This window comes from Pseudorasbora parva, chromosome 23 (genome assembly GCF_024679245.1).
Source record: "Pseudorasbora parva isolate DD20220531a chromosome 23, ASM2467924v1, whole genome shotgun sequence".
Classification (NCBI taxonomy): domain Eukaryota; kingdom Metazoa; phylum Chordata; class Actinopteri; order Cypriniformes; family Gobionidae; genus Pseudorasbora; species Pseudorasbora parva.
Genome location: NC_090194.1, coordinates 21,335,172 through 21,358,432, shown reverse-complemented (window position 1 = coordinate 21,358,432; position 23,261 = coordinate 21,335,172). Strand labels below are relative to the sequence as shown.

Genomic DNA, 23,261 nt, shown 5'->3' with positions numbered 1-23,261 from the left:
TGTGTTACATCAATGTGTGATTGGTCCAGTTTATTAGAAAGGGTTAATACACTGCAATACCAGCGAGTTCTAGCCTAGAAATCTAGAGGCAGCAGCAAATCTAATCTGCCGCGAGTGTCGTCTAGCCACTCTCAATACCTTCTGAGCTGTAAAAACCAAACTCTGGTCAGGCCAATCACATCGTGCATAGAGTCGGTGGGCGGGGCTTTACATAATGACGGCTGAGTTGCACTTGCGTGCTACTACTAAACACAGAAGCTGGCGAACAGCGGTCTTTCGATTCGGCTTTGGCCGCAACTCTGGAAGACTTGGAGTTAAGCTTTTCTCTGAGAAAAGAACGGCACTGAAGTCATTCTTAAAAAGGGAAGTGTGTTCGGAGTTTTGCCGACCGAATACAGCGAATGTTTAATCTGTCAACGAGCTCCGCTTCACCTTCGTTGCTCTGGCTGGTTGTAGCGCTATCCTATCGCGTGCAGAGGGAGTTTGAAAGACAACCGTTTATCCCGCCCCTTGGATTGAGCCCTGTCAATGGTGAGTTTCCAGACCAAACATCTTGATGTGGGTCTGGCTTGTCAGGCTAAGCAAGTTCCAATAGAACTAATAAAACCAAGTTCACTTTAACCAATTACATCATTCCACTGGGTTCACCATTATAGTATAATCTACATGTGTATATATTTGTTTCTCAGTTTTGTATTATTTATCGCACACATTGCACCTCCCCTGCGCTTGATCACGAGCCATTTTCCATCTGTTCAACTGACTAAATGAACATTGTCATCATTTACTCACCCTCATGTCTATCCAAATCAGTATGACTTTCTTTCTTCAGTGGAACACAAAAAAGATGAATGTTGGTAACCAGACAGTTTTGGTTCCCATTGACTTCCATTAAATGGAGAAAAAATATGACGGAAGTCAATGGGAACTGAAACTCTTGGTTACCAACATTCATCTTCTTTTGTGTTCCACTGAAGAAAGAAATTCATACAGGACTGGAATAACATGCAGGAGAGTAAATAATAACGTTTTAACTATTGCTGCAGAAAATGATATGTTTGGGATGGTGTCAAGGCTACTTCTCTTTGACCTCTATGATTCTAAAATTAAAGATTATTAGATTTTAAGAGATGTTTTAAACAATCTGTAAACAATTGTTATTTATGTATTAAGACGGTTTACTACTATTTACAGAATAATGAGGACTACATCAAAAAGCGCTGGTTTAAATTCATTACAGGTGAGAACAAGTATTTACACAGCCTCTTGTTTAATGTAGAAGCAAGAGTGCTGTTTGAGTCTCTTCCTCTGACTTTAACAATCAATCAAAGCCAGAAGATGAAACAGGTTCAGCAAATGCATTTCCATCAATTCTAGACGAGTTCATCCTTGACAGTCTAGATGAGGAAACGTCAAAGACTATGAATGCGAGTCCCCTACGCCGAGGCCAGGAAGAAAATATGGCCGAGGTAAACCTGAGCGAACAAGGTGCTTGATTGCATCTCTTGCATCATAAAAAGGCAAAGGCACCTACCTCAAATTCTAGGTAGTGCTCTTTCAAGCGGTACTCATCGATCTCTTTGGCTTTGACCTTCTTATCTGGAGGGTAGGATCTGTGCTCGGCTAACTCTGTAGAGACGTGCTTCAACTTGGCCTCGTGGGACTTGAGCTGCTCTTCCTGTAATACAACAGCACATCAAACGATCACTGGTTGTCAAAGACTTCAGCAAGTCACATGAGCAGTGCCTCACCCTACTTCTTAGACACACCTGAGACATGCGGGTGGTGGTCGCCGGCAGCAGCGGGCGACTGAATTTTTTCTGAGAGCCAATGGCGGCGGGGAAGGATGGGGCTGAAAACATGGCCGCCACTGAGTTGACTATACCAATCCAGGACTCCATTTCCTCTGGGCTCCTATAAAGAAGACATTTCACATGTACATATGAGGAAGGCCATGCTACAGTTGTGGAAACTCACAAGATGAGCCCAGTCAGACTTACGAAGAAATAAAAGAGCTGCGAGCAGACCAATGGAAGAGATAATTTAGGTTTAATTGAGCTTGAACTGAAGCATGAAATTAGATTTGGAGTTCAGGGAAGGCATCAGCAGTGTTTTAGGCCTGTTTCTCAGTAGAGGCAGTGCTCGAAGTGGGCCGGACGCAGTACTTCTATATTTTAATCTGAAGTATTCCCTCACATTTTCTTGCGTACCAGCACTTCTCACATGTTGCCGGTACTCTGACCACCCACACCAAAACATTGAATCAGACTATTAATTAATTGGGTGTATACATCTGCATGTATAAGCTGTATGAACTGAACAGATCAATTTATCATGTGCAATATGAGTGGCGTGTGAATCATCGTAGGCGCGTTCACCAGCGTGCTGCAAAAGTGTGATAAGATTTGCACAAGTCATTCCTACTGCAACGCTAAAGATAAAATGTGCGACCCATTTCAACTCATTTCTACTGAGAATGTAGTAAAAAGCTATAAAGTCGAACATTATCTAAAACAGCCACTAAAAACATTAATGAAAAGTGGGGGAAAACATCATCCTGCACCAACATAAATTAGAAAGCTTTTTAAACTACTTATGATCACCTTTACTAGAATTTATCACATTCTATTGTATTTATTGTGGTAAAACTTTTTGTAGGATTTATAATAGATAACCTCAGCAATTAGCATAAGGCTTTCTATCAGTAGAAACCCTGGAGTATATTCGAATGATTGTAATCAAATTCATTCCTATTAAAAGTTAAGCTTCCAAAGGCATTAACTGAAAACGCGCTAGACTGAACATGCGCTGTGAATCTATGCCGCAAGCGTGGTCACGTTTACCTCAGCTCTCATCATGAGCTCATCCATGACTGCCAATGTAATGAAGCGTTTGGGCTGTGACACTCTCTCAGCGGCTAAATCACATTAAATTGAACAGACATGTTCAGTTTTTAATTGTAGTGTCTGTTCTCTATCTGAACTGATTTTATGAAAATGAACACGGTCGTGGTGGGAAAGTTAAAGTGATTCAGTACTCTAGTACCGGTGGCTTTGGAAGTGGCCTCGTAGGGCAGCAAAGCATTCTGGGAATTGTTGTCTTTCATCCCCATGAGACAAAAGTACATTGTCTGTCTTTTCTCAGTCTAGAAAGCACCATATTAAAAAATAAGTTTGCATTTCGACTACATTAATGACCCAGTTTAAATACAGATTCATCTTCCCAGCACTGAAGTACTCCTTTAAGGGAAAAAAATGTCACTAAAGATTTACAATACAACTGTGGCATGTTGTATAGTTTCTAAATGTGTAGGTTGCTAGCCTAGAAATGTTTTTCCTCACTTCAAGCAGTGTGTAGTAGGCTTGCTGCGATAGTCCTTGTTGCCGGTGTTACTGATGATCACTTGCCCACTGTGGCACTACTCCCATTAATTTTTTTTTTTTTTAGTTAGAGAAGACACATTACACATAAAAACTAAATGCATCTGAAATGTAAAAGAGCCCATTTAAGGGAGTTTACCGTTTGTACATTGTACCGTTTTGTTGTAGTGTTTTTCATTAAGAATAATAGGCTGTGTAGAACCCACCATTCAAGCGACCCGCCCCCGAATTGGTGTTAATTGTAAACCAAAAGTAAAAAGCGCACTGCACACATTTACAGCCACACTGTCATTCACGGTACATGTCCACAGAATTATTTGAAAACACTCGCTTTGCTCCGCTCCGTCATGAATGCTCGAGCAGCCATGCGGATTTGACTGTCAGTTTATAATTAGCGATTTAAATCCCCGTCAGTGATAACAGTATTACCGGTGTTGTCACACGTCGATTAGCCGGTGGGAAAATTTCCTCACCGTCACATCCCTAGTGTGTAGATGTGCTGGTGTCTGCGAGCGGATCTTACTGGGCCTGGAAGAGGAAAACTCTCCAGTCAGCAGTCTTGAGCTTGAGAACATTGGGCTTCTTCTCGTAGTCCATAGCCTTAATTGCGAGAGCGTGATGCACACTGATGGCATTCTTCAGATCGTCCTCTGATAGGGCCTTCTCTGGCTTATACTCGTCCTGCAGAAGAAATCACACACAAGACAAATGATGATTAATGGATAGGCACAGGGAACTAATCACATTCAACTAATCTGGTTCAGATTTAAGTTCCAGTTTTGTTTTTTGCAAGGACAATTTTTTAAATACTTTTTAGATTACCGTGAAACCTTTTTGCAAGTTTTCCCATTGTACTATTTTCCTGTGTTTATGGACTATGTATCTGAGGATCTTTAAACTACAAAAATACATTGCACTATGTATTTTTCATGGTTCCTATATATACAGTGAGGAAAATAAGTATTTGAACACCTTGCTATTTTGCAAGTTCTCCCACTTAGAAATCCTGGAGAGGTCTGAAATTGTCATCATATGTGCATGGCCACTATGATAGACACAGAGAGGTCTTTGAGGGTCAGAATTATAGCTGATAGACAGGTGTTCAAATACTTACTTGCAGCTGTATCATACAAATAAATAGTTTTTAAAAAAATCATATATTGTGATTTCTGGATTTTTTTTAAAGATTATGTCTCTCACAGTGGACATGCACCTACAATGACAATTTCAGATCCCTCCATGATTACCAAGTGGGAGAACATGCAAAATAGCAGGGCGTTCAAATACTTATTTTCCTCACTGTATATATATATATATATATATATATATATATACACACACACAAAAGGATTATTAGGAACACCATACTAATGCTGTGTTTAACCCCCTTTCGACTTCAGAACTGCCTTAATTCTACGTGGCATTGATTCAACAAGATGCTGAAAGCATTCTTTAGAAATGTTGGCCCACATTGATAGGATAGCGTCTTCCAATTGATGGAGATTTGTCAGATGCACATCCAAGGCACGAAGCTCCCGTTCCACCACATCCCAAAGATGATCTTTTGGGTTGAGATCTGGTGACTGTGGGGGCCATTTTAGTACACTGAACTCATTGTCATGTTCAAGAAACTAATTTAAAAAGATTCGAGCTTTGTGACATGGCGCATTATCCTGCTGGAAGTAGCCATCAGAGGATGGGTACATGGTGGTCATAAAGGGATGGCCATGGTCAGAAACAATGCTCAGGTAGGGAGTGGCATTTAAACGATGCCCAATTAGCACTAAGGGGCCTAAAGTGTGCCAAAAAACATCCACCCCACCATTACACCTCCCCCACCAGCCTGCACGGTGGTAACAAGGCATGATGGATCAATGCTCTCATTCTGTTTACGCCAAATACTGACTCTACCATCTGAATGTCTCAACAGAAATCTAGACTCATCAGACCAGGCAACATTTTTTCCAGTCTTCAACTGTACAATTTTGGTGAGCTTGTGCAAATTGTAGCCTCTTTTTCTTATGTGTAGTGAAGATGAGGGGTACCCGGTGGGGTCCTCTGCTGTTGTAGCCCATCCGCCTCAAGGTTGTGTGTGTTGTGGCTTCACAAATGCTTTGCTGCATACCTCGGTTGTAACAAGCGGTTATTTCAGTCAAAGTTGCTCTTCTATCAGCTTGAATCTGTCGGCCCATTCTCCTCTGACCTCTAGCATTAACTAGGCATTTTCGCCCCCACAGGACTGCCGCATACTGGATGTTTTTCCCTTTTCACACCATTCTTTGTAAACCCTAGAAATGGTTGTGCGTAAAAATCCCAGTAACTGAGCAGATTGTGAAATACTCAGACCGACCCGTCTGGCACCAACAACCATGCCATTCTCAAAATTCAGTTTGGAGTTCAGGAGATTGTTTCGACCTGGACCACACCCCTAAATGCATTGAAGCAACTGCCATGTGATTAGTTGATTAAATAATTGCATTAATGAGAAATTGAACAGGTGTTCCTAATAATCCTTTAGGTGAGTGTGTGTGTGTATATATATATATATATATATATATATATATATATATATATATATATATATATATATATTAAATTACCGTCCATTAAGAGACCAGGATGTTATGTTGGAGCTATAAAGTTACAAAGACCGAATATAATATAGTTACACAATGTCTTAATTATGGTCTATTACTTGATTCATTGTCTTAGTTTTCAGAACGCTCCATGTGGTAAATGGGATGAATTGAATGTTTTTTGTTTGTTTGTTTTTTTACTTCTATTGCAACTACCTTCATTCACAGTTTGTTTTCAAGTTTTTACTTTTGTTCAAACTATATGGAAGTGGCTACAGACAAAAGGAAACCACTACAATTATAATATTTTAAAGTATATTCTTCCTCCACAGTAAAGGGTCTGTTTGATATGATAATGAGAAAGCCATCCAACGCATTTCCTGTTCCTCTGATGAGATTCATTCGGTGTGATTGCTGCACATAGGTAAATGGCACATCATTAGCTGATAATGCCTGAAAACCTGTGACTGCGGCTACAATCAGTCACCAGCAGAAATGTATAAACAGGTACGGCCTGCTTCCATGACAATATTTCATGAATATGACATTAGCATGACGACAGCTTAGCAACGAATGTAAGTTCAAATGGAGCACATAAATAAACTATTGTAATGGAGAATGGGTGGCACTGGGGCGCATCTTTCTTTGATGGGCTCTGAAAAGGTTTGTCAGACCTGAAATAAATGTGTGAATGTGATTACCTCTCACTGTATGAATCTCATGGAGAAGAAATGTAATTATTATTGATAATGTTTGTGGGAAATGATGGAAATTTGATTAATCAGCAGAGCGTGGAGGGAAAATGAGAGAGTGAAAAAACAAACCTTCTGCAAATAAAGGATCATGCCTTTGAGAACAGCATAAAAGGTTTTCCACCCTCGCTTTCCTCTTGGTGCTAGAGAATAGAAATAAATACAAATATTAAACATGATGATAATATTTTGCAAAATTATTACAGTGAACATAAAAAGTCTCCACACCATCTGTTTTTTGTGATGTAAGACGTTTAAACTTTTGCTCTGTTAATGTAAAATGTACAAGCCTATGCAATGCCACTGAAAACCAGTGACATTTCAGACAACAACAAAAAAAAATCCCTCAATAACCTAATGCATAAGTGTGCACACCCTTTTATAACTGTGTAATGGCTGTGTTCAGAATGAACAAATCCTCAAGCTCTTGAAATAGTCCAAACCTTCAGCTAAAAGGACTCTGATTAACTCCAAATAAATGTCAGATGTTCTTGTAAGATTTTTCTGGCATCTTCTTGGTTGCACGATACTACAAGAGCCATGGATCACAAAGAGCTTATGGAGCATCAACGGGATCTCATTGTTGAAAGGTATTGCTCAGGTTAGGGCTACAAAAAACTTTCCAAGGCATTCGATAAAAACCACGGAAGACAGTGACGACAAGTCATCAATGAGTGGAGAAAGTACAGCACAACAGTCACATTATTAAGAACAGGGCCAAAATTGATCAGGCAGTCTCTCAAGAGGCCTACATTAAAAGAGTTGCAGACCAATCTGGCAAGTACTGGTTGCTCTCTACATGTGACGATTATCTTCCGTGTTCTGAGTGGCAAGACGCAAGCCTTTTATGACAAAAATAAATAAATAATAAACCCAAGCCTGACTAAACTTTGCAAAAACATTTATCCTGTCTCCCAAAATCATGTAGAAAACATAGCATCTGATAGAAAGTTGAAAATCAAGAGAACTTTCACCTTTCGGCATGACAATAGTCTAAAACACTCATCTAAACCAACAACAGAATGACTTCAGTAAAGAAAGATGAATGTTTTGTTATGACCCAGCCAGAGCCCAAACCTATGGAGCGACCTAGAGAGGGCTATACACAGGATCTGGAACGGTTTTAGCAAAGACCAGTGAAAATATATTCCAAAGTCAAGATGTGCCAAACTGAGTGCTGTAATAAAATCAAAGAGTGCTTCTACTAAGTATTAGGTCAGAGGTGTGAACACTTATGCAGTTAGTTAGGAGTTTTGTGAAATTTATGACTTTGGTTTTCAGTGGCATTGCTCAGATTGTAATTTTACATTGCAACATGCAAAAGATCTGATATGTTCAGATTTATTGATCAGATGATTTGCATCACAAAAATGTGTTTTTGCAGGGTTGTGTAGACTTTTTAAATCCTCTGGATATGCTACTCTTTTCTGTTCAATGACATTTCATGGTAACCATTTAAACTCCAAAAATGACAAAATATATCAGAAACGTATCTTAAGTGGTCCGGGGCACTTTCTGAGAACTCAGTGTTGTGTGTGGTGGTGTAATGACTCATGCTCTATATTTCAAGTCTCCTGAATATGCTTTGTGTGAGGAACAAACCCAAATTTAAGTTGCTATTCACTGATAATCAATGTTGTATGCAGAAACATTTAATTTGTGCTTCTGCATACTAATCACAATCAGTAACAAAGACAGAAGTAGCATGCACTACCTTTGTAGTGCTTTTGGCTCAACTGCATCTGTTCTCATTCACTTTGTGTTCCACTAAAGCACACAATTCACATGGGTTTGGAATGACAAGAGGGTGAATATAATTTTTTTTTTGCGAATAGTTCCTTTATTTTCCATACCGTTAGTAGTCCAGTATTTTCCATACCGTTGTGTTAGAAAGGGTCAAACATGGGATGAATGTTTTCCTTTGGAATGAAACATTTTAGTGCTTTGTTCCACCTCTGAAGGGCATTACTTAAATTTTTACTGTCAAATGATTCCCGTGATAGTATCTCTATGGAACAGCTTTATTTACGGCAGTGCTATAGGAGCTTTGGGAAGCATCCAAATCTTTTACACCACACACACCCTGAGTTCTCAGAAGTGCGCCGCATCTTACTGATGGCACCTCTGGGACCATGGCCTAAATGCTCTCAGCATGTGATGCATCAGATCACTAAAGCCCTGCTGTTTTTATCCTTGTTGTAATACGTCCATAGACGCGCTTAGACCACATTAGAGATTAGACCACACTGGTATGGCTGGTATTGGAGCGTGGCGTGCCCACTAAACTCATATCTTCTGCCAGAGCTGGGCAGTAAATCACAAAGCAGTGGAGGGCAGAATGTAACCACCTCAGTTCACCCATTTTCCAACACGGACTACTGTTCAGAAATTTGGGATCAGAAAGTCGTTTTCTCTTCTTCTCACTAAATCTGTATTTATTTGATAAAAAAAAAGTTGAAATATGATTACAATTTAAAATAGCTGTGTTCAAAACTGAAGACTGGAGTAATAATGCTGAAAATTCAGTCACATGATCCTTTAGAAATCATTCTAATATGATGATCAAGAAAAATCTTATCAATGTTGAAAGCCGTTGTGCTGCTTCATATTTTAGTGGAAAATGTCATGCTTTTTTTTTTAGGATTCTTTGTTGAATAGAAAGTTAAAAAGAACAGGTTTTATATACTAAAATGTTATAAATTTCAGTGTTCTTTGTCACTTTTGATTAATTCCATTTATACTTGCTGAATACAGGAAGTTCTAAAAAAATTACTGATCCCAAAATTTGGATTGGTAGTGTATACAATACAAAAACATAAATATTTACAATATTTGAAAGCATCATCTTAAATGATTTAATTATCACATCTGTTTTGAAATCAGTACGTCTCTTCGAACAGACACAAACAGCTCAGCAGGTTTTCAAGTGACTCTAGAATCTCATTAGGAAGGAAAAATTAGTGGACATAATATATGAGAGACTACGGCCAAAATCCCATTTCACCACGTGTGCTTGCCAAAGCACTGAATCACACCTGCTTTATCCTCGTTCACATTACACAGCATTTATTTAATGCTCTTTCCCATCATTCACTGCATACCCAGAAGCTTTACTTTTGAAGAGTCATAAATACAACCTGCTTATGAAAAAGGCTTTTAATTACACAAAGAATTATTACATCGAAATGCTTCCTAAGTAAAAGTCATTCAAATGACCTGCCCTGCTTTTTAACAAAAGAAATGTTTAGTTAAAAAAACTGCCTTCATCATATTTTACCAAAAATAAATCATGGTATTTTAGCTTAAAGTCTTAAATCAATCAGTATTTTAATGAAATTACTATATCAAATTAATGCTGCATGGATCATATACATTTTAGATACAGTTGTGTATTGGAGATGTCTCAAATGAAATGAGCATTACGAAAGAAGCTAAAACCTGGACTCTGGATTAAATCTTACTTTTCTTCCCGTCCATGTCGGCGTGGATTTTGCGGGTCAGAAAGCCAGTTTTGTAGACGGCAGCATTGGGGTCATGGGCGATGTCCAGGAACGGGTTACTGCCACTGCTGATGCGACTGATGCTCTTAGTGTGAGAGTGATGGTTCTTATCGGCCAACTCAGACAGAGACTTCTTCAGCTCATCTCCATCACTAGAACACACACACACACATCCCATCAATTCTTTCCCTTCAAACACCTTCATGCATGACAACTCTTCCATAGCCCTGACCATGTATAAATGTTCTGTAGTGAGATTTTGAACAATTAAGGCTGTTAGAGGTCACACGGGTGCCACTACCACGTTCCCTCACTGTAAAGAGCTGCCTTTCATATTGCACATGGGAAACCTCAAACGGCATACAATTACTACACAGCACCGGGAGATCCAATGAAAAAAGCGTTTGGATTCACAGATGAATTAATAACATCCCAGGAAGACCCAGTAGAAGCATTTAAAGTAAATTCTCTTTATAAACCAAATCAGATCAAACAGCACTGACAGAGAAACCAGAAAGAAACATTGTGCCATGAATGAACACAATAGAGGCACACATCACCAACATTCAGCAAGGATTTAATATAGCAATGCTAACTGTAACCATGGTATTATGGCATAATGTCATTGTTTTTTGCAATATTCATCCAGCACTTCAAAGTTCTAAATCTATTAAAATGTTAATGTTTTTTTTTGTAAAATCTAAAAGTTTAAAGATGTAGGAAAACTAAAACTTTGTGGCAAACAAACACTTAAAAAAGACACCAAAATGACCACTATAAACAGTGAATGCTGTTAAAGAAGCACTTATTTACTCAGCCATTTCCATTCCCTAATACAGGGGGTGGAAGGGGAGAGGGGGTTGGTAAGAAGTCTTTTTTGTGACTAAATGACTCCTTTAATAATCACAGAATCATTGGTCAGTTTAGTATGATACTATCCACCTTATTTTGCAATGATAAAGTAAACTCGTTTTTTTAAAGTGTGCAAGACTTCTTGCCTATGGGAAAATGATTAGAAGAATAACAGTGTTGTAACCTGTTAAACTGTTTACACTACAAAGTAGTGTTTATGATTATGATATTGACAATAATACAGAATAATAACGATTAAAAGTATGCAATATAATGCAGTATATCATTTTTTTTTTACAGGAAAAATAACTAGAATGTTTAACACTAGAACTGCAGAGGGTTGGTATATACCTAAAAACGCCAACGGGTACAATTTACCCATGCTCCTATTATGTCACTGTATTATGCCACTGTTTTAAGCAGGCTATACTAATCACTTGTTGATAAAAAAATAATAATAAAAAATAATAATTATATATATGCGGCTAAACCAGTCTGCAATGACAAAGGAGAATTAGAAGGAAATAAATAAATATATGGGTGGTGTAATATTGTAATAATAATTAATAACAAAGATAACCCATGTTATTTAAGTTAATAAAATACCATAAATAGAGCAATTATTCACCGCATGACATGTGCAATGACAAATTCAAGCGCACAGTTTTACCTAATTAATTATTAATTTGTTAGGTTATATTATTTATAATTTGAATAAGAGAACACCACCAATAAAACTTGTGGTAATTATGAAAATAGTTTTAGACAGAGCGGAAATATTATTTTTCAGGAAATGGGCAGACTTTAATAAATAGCAACAGAGTAACAATACACGATAAACATTGCAAAACAAAAATGTATAATTAATCCAAAAGTTTGAGCATGTATGAATAGGCTAAAACATCTTTACAGTAAGCCTACACGTTGCTCAAACCCAGCTTGAAAACAGAGGAATTATATATATGGGTAAATTTGACCTGCTAGCGGGTCTTGGACTTTTATTGAAAATATGTTATGTACATTTGAAAAACAGCCATGAGTAAATTTGACCCTGTGTCAGATCTAATGTCAAATTTTCCCTAAAAAATTTTTTTTTTTGCATGCTACTATGTTAATAAAAGTTAATTTAATTTGCATATCAATTCAATTTCAGTACTTTACTGTCAAAAACGTTATATTAATAACTGCACTTAATAATGAAAAACAATAGTAATTTTATGATTAAAAATCCTCTCATCGTTCCTAAATCAGATGCTGTTGCCACCATCTGTAGAACTTAAAGAGTTCTACTGCTCTCAAATTTTAGTCTGGAGCCCTGACAATGTTCGTGTGGAAATACAACTTGTGTGCATTTATGTAAGAGACTGATGGGCTAATGCGTGGGAGAGTCTGCAGTCATTTAACATCACTGCAGGAATCCCCACATAAACACACTGACCACTGACTCGTACTGCACATCTGCTATTATACGGCCATCTGTCATTTGCAGGGAAATTCAGATGACTGCATCTAAATGTCTCTTTTGCATGCATTTATATGACAGCAAAACATAAATAGAAAATTCATGGGTCTGATTTGGTATGTAAAGTCCAATTTATACCAGGCCACATAAATGTTTCTCCACAACATGCATATAACTGCACTATATGCAACTATTAGTCTTCACTTCTGTGATGCTGCCGATATGGAAATTAGTGTTTCACTGTCACTCCATCCACGAGTGTCATCCAAGACTGCTGGCTTATCTATGGATCTATGGATGGCAGGGCTCCTAGAAATCTACCTATTCTCCTGTCCACCTCGAAGGAGTCTTGGCAGGTTTTTGGTCTTTTTATGACCTGAGATTTGTCTGATCAATAGAGGGGTCATTTAGTCATTTCGTTCACACTTGTAGTTCGGTTAGTTTGGTCATTTGGTCCGGACCAAAAAACAAAAACAAAACATAACATAGTCCTGGGCCGTTTAGTGTTCACACTGGCATTTTTAACAGCGAACCTAAAGTTACTGAACCAAAGGCACAGGGAGACGGTCACAACCTGATTGGTCGGCTTATATGACGTAGGAGCTTGCTTACCGAACATTCAAAACAATGCGGTGTGCTGGATTAAACGCGATCATTTTATGCGTGTACATATGGAATTATTTTTACCAGCTGAGAACTCATGAAGAGCTCATAAAATGTTTAAAACAGCACCAGGATTTCCTCCGTTGTATGCAGAAAAGAGACGGCAGTTCCGTCGTCTGTACCGGATAATAATGGGCAACACGGGTCCTTTGATGAGAAGAACCAGGTATGCTTTTTGTGCATTTTTTCTAGCATTTTCGAAACATGCTCGTCGGACCAAATATTGATGAGGCACTTCCTCGTTGCTCTACGTTTGCCCTCTAACGTACGTTATTCATTTTGGATACACCAATCTTTCCGCGTCGTCAAATCAGCTGACTATGCGTCGCATCTTGTGACATTACGTCCTTTTTTTGGTTCGTTTACATGTCTTTGGTCCGTGTTGCGTTCATATATCATTCGAACTGCACCAGAGTTCGTTTGGAAGTGGACCGAGACCCATCTTTTTAGCGGACTTGGTCCACTTGTTTGGTGCGCACCTGGGTTTGGATGGCAGCATTCACATATGTTCAAATGAACCGCACTATACGAGCAATTGCACCAGGGTTCGTTTTAATCGAACCAAACATGACAAGCGTGAACGCACCCTTAAAGTGACAAATAGAAATACCCCCAATAGAAATACATTGTGCATTCTGTCCTTTTAAGGGTCTCATCTTGTGACATAATGTTGCGTTTTTGTTTTGTTTACATGTCTTTGGCCCATGTTGCGTTTATATTTCATTCGAACCGCACCAGAGTTCATTTGGAAGTGGACCAAACCCATCCTTTCAGTGGCCTCTGTCCGCTTGTTTGGCGGGCACCAGGGTTGGAATGGCAGCGTTCACACTAGACAAGACAGCTTTAATCATGTGACAGCAGCATTACCATCAGAGGTCACAACTTTAACAGATCATTTGAAGTGGGTCTGTAAATGGCCACATGCTACTAAACTGACACTTCACTACTGCATGTCATATTGTCTGAGAAGATGCATGAAGGGACAAAGACTACAGTTGCGCTGCTTGGTTTTCAATTAAATGCAAACACTCTGCCGGACTCTGTCCTGAAGGTTGGAGCGTCTGTCAGTCACGTTGCTAGGAAACTAACAATCCCAATTGTAGCCATTTGCCTCGGCTTGCAATAATATGTTTGAAGCTCGAGACCACTATTTCCTTTGTGACACTAGTCGAGTGTCAGGGGGCATTATAAATGCTCAAAGATACTCTTTACATAATGAAGGATCACACAAAATATTCTTCAAAAGAGAAGCTGACATTAATAGTGATTTAGGCAACGAGTCAATGTAGGCACAACCCGCAGACAGACTCCCAGCAGTGTCCCTTGTCTCGGTATATAAATTACTCTTTTGGAAGTTTCCATACCCTTACTCAAGCTGAATCACACCAGATGTGCCGCCAGATGTGATTTACCTATTCACAAAATAAACCATGAACATACTTCAAATCAGAAAACAATTAATTTCACCCTCATTTCAACTTCTCATTACAACAGATCATTTCATTTTTCCTCTCAATGTCCTCTAGGAAATGCTATAAAAACCCAGATAAATATGATGATGGAGGCAGATTATTTCAGCAAGATGACAAATAAACAGAGTTAGATTTAAATGACTGCAGTTTATGTGAATTGGCCGCACTTTTCCACGTTTAAATAAAAACATCTAATGAAATAGGGCTGGAAACATCTATGCAACATACACAAAGAAATACTTTACAATATTAAACCACCACCAGATGAGAAATGATGATGATTATACATTTCATACATAGCATTTTACACAATAGCTATTTAATTTGCATTAGTTTATGATTTTCGAATAAAATATCAAATACAGCAGCAGGCATTTTATAAATGAGTCAATTATTTACCGCTATTGACCAGTGGCAAAAAATTCACAGGTTTCCACTGGCTCTTTCACTCTGATTTACACAGGACAGGACCAAACCAAATAAGAGCTGCTTGTAAAGCAAAGAAATCAGAAAGAGTTTTCGAGAAACCAAATTTGGTTGCACTATTGTTAAAGGGCAATGGCTATTTCACAAGACTGCATAATTGTAACCTTTAATGCCAAAGAAATGAAAGATGCCTTTGTGTCTATTTTACCTCAAGACAATATGAAATTGTAATGGAATTATTTTAGATAATTTTAAAATATATTCTCAAAACTTAGCAGCAAGCCATGTTTATTTGTTGGCAGCAGGGTATTCGCTAGAAATTATGGGCCTTGTGACTATATTGCTCTTGGTCCCATTGCACCCCCTTATAGATCCAGATGAATGGCTGCGATTGGGGTGAGATGTAGAGACATCTGCATTGGATTGTGGGTGAAGGACAATATGCGCCCTTGTTTGGGCCCTTTTTGTTCCATCCCTTAAAAGCATCCTTAAGGCCAGGGTATACTTCATTTACCTTGTTCTGCTCTTTGCACAGTTGAATTCGCAAGATTTTCAAAGCATACTTCTATGGCCGGGAGCGTGTTTTCAAGCACTCAAGTCACTCACCATCTGCACGGACACAAAAATTGGTCTGCACTAGTGTGTGGACATCTGCGGACCCAAGTGATGGCGAAAATTATGTCTTTAAGTATACTTTGGGTTTAACTTTCCATCACAGTGTGCTGTTGGTTATTTAGGAACAGTCAATTACATTATTTTCCCGTTGTTCTGCCGGCAATGTTGGAGAAAGATATTTTTTAAATATGTTACAATATTACATTGCTGATGAAATGTAAATTCACGTCGGAACAGTAGAGGGCACAGCTTAAAATTTAAAATATTTAAAATTTAAAATATATTTAACATTTAAAATATTTAGCTATTGCAGGTTTGCATAATATTGTGAGTTTGCACTTCACTGTTTTTACTAATTTTGAAGAAAACTGATTTTTTTTTGTACAAGTGAGATGAGTAAGTGCCTGCTTACATTTATTCTAGAACTACAAAACCACATATCCATCATCTTTACACAACACCTCTGCACTCACGATTTCTCTCAGCATCGAGCAAGATTGCTGTCAGTCAATAAATGGGAAAACAAAGTGACTTGCGTTACTTACATGTATAAGTCAGATATTTTTGTACATTTAAAAGTAATGCATTACTTTACTAGTTACTTAAAAAAGTAATCTCATTACTTAACTCACATTACTTGTAACGCTGTCTGACGGTTCTAAGAGGGCATAGTGGCCCTCATGGCACTGTCCCAATGTCTTATTATGTAAAAGTATTGCTAAGATACAGAAGCACTTGTCTTTACGGTCGACTTCATTAGTGAATTAACTTGGAAAACGGGGCTATAGAAATCTAAAGAGACCACTCTCCCAACTTGACATGCCTACTGTAATTATTCACGTTTTAATCATCTTTACTGAGATTTCTGGGGCAGTATGTGGTGGTGTACCATGACTGTTCAGGTACATTCAGAGGAAGATGGCACTAATATTTACTAAGTACCATTTCAATATGCTTCTCATCCTGTTCATGAATATGTTATAGTTTGAAAACATAAAATACAATCTGTAACTTTTGTAACTATCTGTAAGGTTTGGGCTATGGAACCTTTGAGCCAAATTTGAGAAATCACAGAAAAACGAAATCTACACTAAAGTGAGACATGCTCAGACCCTTTCCAATCAATAGAGCAAATTTCTAAATCTCTGTTACAAAAACTGTTACATTTTGTTTGAATAAACAAAAAAATAGAAAGGGATAGTTCATCCAAAAATAAAAATTCTGTTATAATTTACTGGCCTTGCTTCAAGTGTGTCAGACTTTTTTGTCCATACAATGAAATTCAGTTTGTGTGCTTTTTATTCTTTCTCAAGAGTTTTGAGTTTTAATTTTTGAGAGAACTATCCATTGATAAATAATGCTCTTTTCTACATTTTCCATTTTTAACAAAATTCCCTTTTTGCTAAATATTTGGTGTGATCTGGCTGGACAGTAAACTTTTACAGAGAAAAATCTGCTAATAATATCTTTCTACTCATAGTCACTAATGTCAATTCACACATCAGACTTGATTGTAGGCTGAGCCACGTTTGCAGCATTGTAAAATACTCTATGAACACACACCTGTGACTCATAAGTAACGCAAGTCATCTATCTATCTCTTATCTATCTATCTATCATAACAGCATTATTACTGGACCACTGTCTGTGTGTTCTGCTAAACACAGCTTGGCAGTAGAGTCGATTTAAAGAAATATTCCAGGTTCAATAATAATTCAATAATATCAGCATAATTGGCATTATGTTGATTCCTGCAGAAAAATAGGTTTCTTTTTTTGTCTTTTTTTGTTTGTCACAAAACAAAATAATGACAAATAAAGTTAATGACAAATAAAGTTTGACACAAAATGATAATATTTGTGATGAAACATTAATTGGCAGACCTCTCCCTGCAGTACTGCTGCGGGCCCCAGTTGAAGACTCTTGCTATAAACAATAGTTTCTTGGGGTTTGTTTCAATACACATAATATATTCAAACATGATAGCACTTCATATTTAATCAGCAAATAACTACTGAATACTACATGTTCCAGCAAGAGGTTGGTTTAAAGGTTCAAATCGTATCCTCCGGCTCAGGCAGAGTGATATCTGGTTTGTGGTTAAAGCAGAGAGTTGGCGAGGGCTGGATGTAATTTGGCACAATGGGACAGTGTCTCGCTCTATGACTGTTATCAGTGAGGCACACTGTCATTCTAATGTCATGTTTTCAAGATCATAATTACAGGTCATGCCTCAAATGCCACCGATCTAATCATTTGACTCAAACGCACACTATCACACACTTTTTGGACCTTAATTGGAGCATGCATTTGATGTGTATTCGTGTGTTGCAGGCACTAGAGCTAGCAATGATCAAGATAAAAATAAAACCACTCATTTGTTTTCACCCCTTGCAAGGATTCTTTAGAAAGGTGGTGGTGAATATTGCATGTGCTCAAGGGAATGAACTCCAGAATGAATCCAGCCTGCATGTTTCCCAAATCCTATAAAGGACAACTCATAGATTTTTCTCTACAATTTCCTGTTTATTATTTCAATTACTTCTATAAAATCAGAAATGGTGGTGGTGAATATGCAAGTACTTACACGGCCCATTCCAGCTTCTCATTCTTGATGGAGTTATACAACGACTGCATGGAAAAAAACAGAAAAAGGAAAAAGGCTTAGTACGGTATGCATTCAATTTTAATAGAATTCATATTCACCTGAAGTAGAAGACCGAAATAACTGTGCTTAAAATGTGAGATCTGAAATGGTCATGGTAATGTCCCATGGTACGTGTGATCTGTGTAACTGTAACATCATGGTTGTGTAAAATGTACCAGAACCATGCTTGTGGTCTTCTATTTAATATACCATCTCGCTGAGTTATTATGAAATCAGCCACTGTAGAATCCGTTATAATGAAACACTGTCTCCTCTGGACCCTAATGGATCTTTCTCATGCAATGCCATCAGTGAAATTTCATTGTAAAAATGTCACACAATTCATTTGCAGTATTTATGCAAATGCACACCCAGATTCCTGGGTGAAGTTTGAGCGAAAAGGTCAAGCTAAACCTCAAAATGCTGCAGATATCTCATTTGTTAACATGAATAGTCACTAGTTGCTTCATCGGGCCGCATGCAAACGATCAGAACCACGGCATACATCCGTGCAGGGGTCAAATGACAAAAAGGGCTTCACTACATTCATGAGCATGCAAGATAAAACAGGCAGACTGCCATCTGATACACATTTCACATAAGGTAACCTCACCATAACCCTGATGTGACCCTCAGTAGACACTCAAGGGGCTGATATCGCATAACAGTCACCATCTCATAACACTAAACACACGTCAGCTAATGTTACATGAAGCAGCTAGACGACACATGGATGGATCATGGACCGTATGTTTGTGGTCTGTAACACACTCCCTTCAAGTACTGGTGCAAAAATGAGGAAAGAAAGTCACAATACCAGTCTGTGCTTTCTGACTGTGTGTCTAAGCGCACACATGATCTGTGAACACTAAGTGTGCATGTGAACGATCAAATGCACTTCTAGGTCAAAACAATCAGTCATGGCGAGGTTCCAAAGCCAACCCAGTTCAATGTCTTAGATAATGTAATGCGTCACAATAATCAATCTCTGCATTAGATATATCTAACATTGAAGGGTTAGTTCACCCAAAAATCTAAATTCTGTCACTCAGCTTCATGTCAATCCGTAAGACCTTCGTTTGTGTTTCATCTAGCACAAATTAAGATATTTTTGATGAAATCCGAGATCTCTCAGGCCCCTCCATAGACAGCAGTTTAACACTTTCAAGGCATCAATAAAGACATCAATAAAATAGTGCATGGGACTCCAGTGGTTAATCCTAATTTTATGAAGCGTTGAGAATACTTTTTGTGCGCAAATCACGTGATATTGGCGACCCGAATCTTTGATCGTTTCACTGATTCATTAACCGTTTGATTCTTTTTGGAGGCACATGGAGGAGAAGACAATGCTGAATAAAATCGAAGTTTTTGATATTTTTGGACCAAAATGTATTTTCGATGCTTCAAGAGACTCTAATCAACCAACTGATGTCACATATGGACTACTTTGATGATGTTTTTATTAGCTTTCTGGACATTGACAGTGAAGTGGGCATATACTGCATTATGTCTTACGGGTGTGGAACGACATTAGGGTGAGTCATTAATGACATCAATTTCATTTTAGGGTGAACTAACCCTTTAATGACATCAATTTCATTTTTGGGTGAACTAACCCTTTAATACTAACATTTTTGGGTGAACTAACACTTTAACATTTATCAAACAATACTTGCAAGAGAAATAGAACACTCATTACATATTAATTTTTTCGTTACAACTGTTTCTTTGAAAAATCTGAAGCAGTGTTTACATCACTGACAAATACCTGAAGCTACACTCAAGCCATGGTTTAAATTCAATTAGTTAATTTTATTATTCAATATTGATATTTCACTTTACAAAAGGAGTGTGCTCAAAACTATATAAATTGTAAGGTATTTAAATGAGAATTTTCACTGGTTTCACTGGCCGGGTTCACAATGTAGGATTTATAATAGTTCTTTAGGACTGTTGCTTGTCAGACTTTACGAACATGATCACCGCTGTAAACCATGTCAAACTGCAAAATTTCAGTTGTCACACGTGTCAGTCTGTACAGCATTCAAGACAGTAAAAACAGACACACACAAGAGTTTAACATCATCAGTCTGATCATCAGACACATTCAGTCATGTGAGCTGCATTTACAAGCAGGATTGAAATGGTCTCTAGTGCTAATTTTGATCATCTTCTCGTTTGAAGCAAGCTGTGGTTTGTTGTTACCACACTTATACAATAACATCAGGTTCTGCGCCCCTATTGGTTTTTGATTTTATGGTTGTCGTAGGAGAAGACACACTGCAAGACTGTGCCTCAAACTTAGGACAGTGACAGAAATTTGTAGCTGATAAAATCGGCTGTCTGTGAACGTGGATCAGATTTTGGCCAAAAATCCAAAGGAATCTTTCAGGATTCACAAAATTTGCCTCAGGCAGCCAAATCATGGACAAAATCATACAGTGTGAACCCAGCTTTACCCATGTTGCAATGTGTCAATAGGGGGTGATGTGGCCTAGTGGTAATAATCTAGTCTGCTAACTGGAAGGTTTTAAGTTGCAAAGGTTAGTATATATAGTGTTGTAAGGAACTGTAGATAAGTTAATCTGCAAAATGAGCAAATAGTCCCAGCTATATTTTATATTTAAAATAGTAAAACCAATGTTTCCTTTGGATGCACGTCAGCTACCGACCCAACCAATGGCGTGAGTTTGGGGCGGGACTGACATCTGTTTGAATGACAAACTGGCCTGTGGAATTCAAGCCTGTTTAAAATGATTATTTTGTCTTTCTGTTTAGAGCTAGTGCCGTATGAATTAAATCCTTCAGCTAAAAAAAATATTGAATTTTTTTTATGTGATTCATGTAAAAAATAGTACAACAATGCTTAAAAAAATCTGCCCTGGGCATCGCTCCAACACTTAGCATGGTTGTGCTTCAGCGGATTCTCGGCTCACGGTAGTTTCCGATCTCATCGCCCTCTCTCCGTCTCCCACATTCCTTCTTCTATACTGTACTATATGTATAATGATGTACAATGCCAAAATAAATAAATAAATACATTCTCAATTAAAATAAATAAAATTAAAAAATCTTAAATATAATTAATGACATTACAATAATATAAAATATTGTGTGCATATACACACATATACATACATACAGTCAAACTAATCTGAATCAGTGATTATTTAACAAAAGCTATACAGTACAAAAGGTTAAAAATGGTCAAATATAACAATAAACTACAATGTTCTCCAAGTCATATCATGTAAGTCTCTGAATCCAGCTAAATCATCAGTTTTCTTTAAAGGAATCGCACCAATGCACAAACAATTTCACAAGGATCCAGTGTCGTTTACTATGTGTGTGTACAGTCATTTTCCCATGTTAGTTTGCCCAAAGTGAGAAGTGTCAATGTTCATATGTGTACAAACACAAAGCCATGTTCCTCTCACATGGGATGCGTGTCAGTGGCAGCGGGATGCCGCCCGCAGGACAGCACACACATTAGACTGGCCGTGTTAACGGCACAACAGAAAACACAAGGGTGTGAAAGACGAGTTACACTATATGTGAATCATAAATCAAACACAGTGGCCAGTGAAGCAGAGCGATACTGTTAACCCGGGTCAAGGTGACACATTAATGCCGTCACAATAACACATGTTATCAACAGCATGCATGTCACTCAATAACCGGCGCAAATGGCAAAAAAGCAGTCATCAAACCATCCATCACTGCTGCCTGTTGGCTTCAGGTACAGACATAAATCCAGTGTAAGGACACAGATATGTCTAATCCAGTGGGAATTGCAGCATTTTGTTGAGTGCAAGTATTGCGCCCAGTGCTGCAGGCACAATCACATCACACTCAACTACAACACCAGAGCTGCACTTAATAACAGTGTTATCTGAAGAGCTTTAGTGTGTGCATGCAAGAGAACAGCAGCATATCATCGATTACATCCAAAAATCCCAGAGTCCAAAAATTGCAGATTATGTTAAAACAGCATCACAATGCCAAAGGAATCATCTCCATTCCACACACACAAACACCACAGCAAATGTCAGGCTCATTACCTTTTCCTTTTTGGGCAGTCCGGTGTTGAATTCAGCAGAATTGGACACTTTGAGGGACTTGGAGCGGTGCTGGGGCTGACGCCTGACCGACTCCTCCCTGCCGTACTTGACGGAGCCGCCAGCCCGCATGCGGACCTTCCCGGTCCCCTGAACGCTGTTTACCCCGATCATCTCCTCTAATTAAAGCCCTTTCACATGCACACGGCGTGAGACAGGAGATCAAGCTTGATCCGGAGCCCCCGAATGTCTGCACAACAGGAGGGACGTGTGAGGAGGCAGTGGTGAGCCACAGGAAAGGAGAAGTGTGAAAAGGAATAGACGAGCAAAGCTGAATGGCACGCAAATGTCCCTGCCTTCAAGAAACGAGCGCCACTGCTCTCTCCCGCATCGCTCGCTGGAGTGTTTGGATACAGAATGATAGTTTCCCTGGAAGCAACACGTCAGTGACTGGTAGAGTCAGAGAGAGACAGAGAAAGAGAGAGAGAGAGAGAGAGAGAGAGAGAGCAGAGGAGAGGGCGTGCTCCTCCCACTCTGAAGTGAGCCAATGTTGAGATCGATTCATTTACATTTCACACAGCCGATGTCAGCTGCCCAACAGACTCACTCACGTCTGCACAGAGAACACAGGGCATCCTGGCCAACTCACAGCTCTGGTCTGGTGCTCAAAGGATGTTAACCAGAAGAACTAGCTGCAGATAAACTCTCGTTTACATGATCAAGAACCAAATAACAATGCAGCGCTGCCCCTGAGGCATGCATACACTATGCATGGTAATATTGAAGATTATTGGAGAAACGGCCAAATAAGATTCTACTTTTGAATGCAATAAGACTTTCAAGCTCAACTCTGGC

The 23,261-nt window shown here is 38.5% G+C and overlaps 1 protein-coding gene across 5 annotated transcripts in view; it reads right to left on the bottom strand.

Moving 5' to 3' along the window:
- Positions 1-23,261, bottom strand: part of psd3l (pleckstrin and Sec7 domain containing 3, like) — a 189,029-nt gene that overhangs the window by 6,017 nt on the left and 159,751 nt on the right. For 4 of the 5 annotated variants that reach the window (XM_067432949.1, XM_067432950.1, XM_067432951.1 and 1 more), the window contains 6 exons: positions 18,286-18,329; positions 10,170-10,360; positions 6,781-6,851; positions 3,904-4,061; positions 1,770-1,914; positions 1,535-1,678 (listed from right to left, as the gene is read on the bottom strand). In XM_067432949.1, coding sequence (XP_067289050.1) covers positions 1,535-1,678; positions 1,770-1,914; positions 3,904-4,061; positions 6,781-6,851; positions 10,170-10,360; positions 18,286-18,329 — 753 coding nt within the window. Of the gene's footprint in view, positions 1-1,534; positions 1,679-1,769; positions 1,915-3,903; positions 4,062-6,780; positions 6,852-10,169; positions 10,361-18,285; positions 18,330-22,409; positions 22,870-23,261 lie in introns of those variants that run through there. The other variant, XM_067432953.1, reaches the window with a different exon arrangement.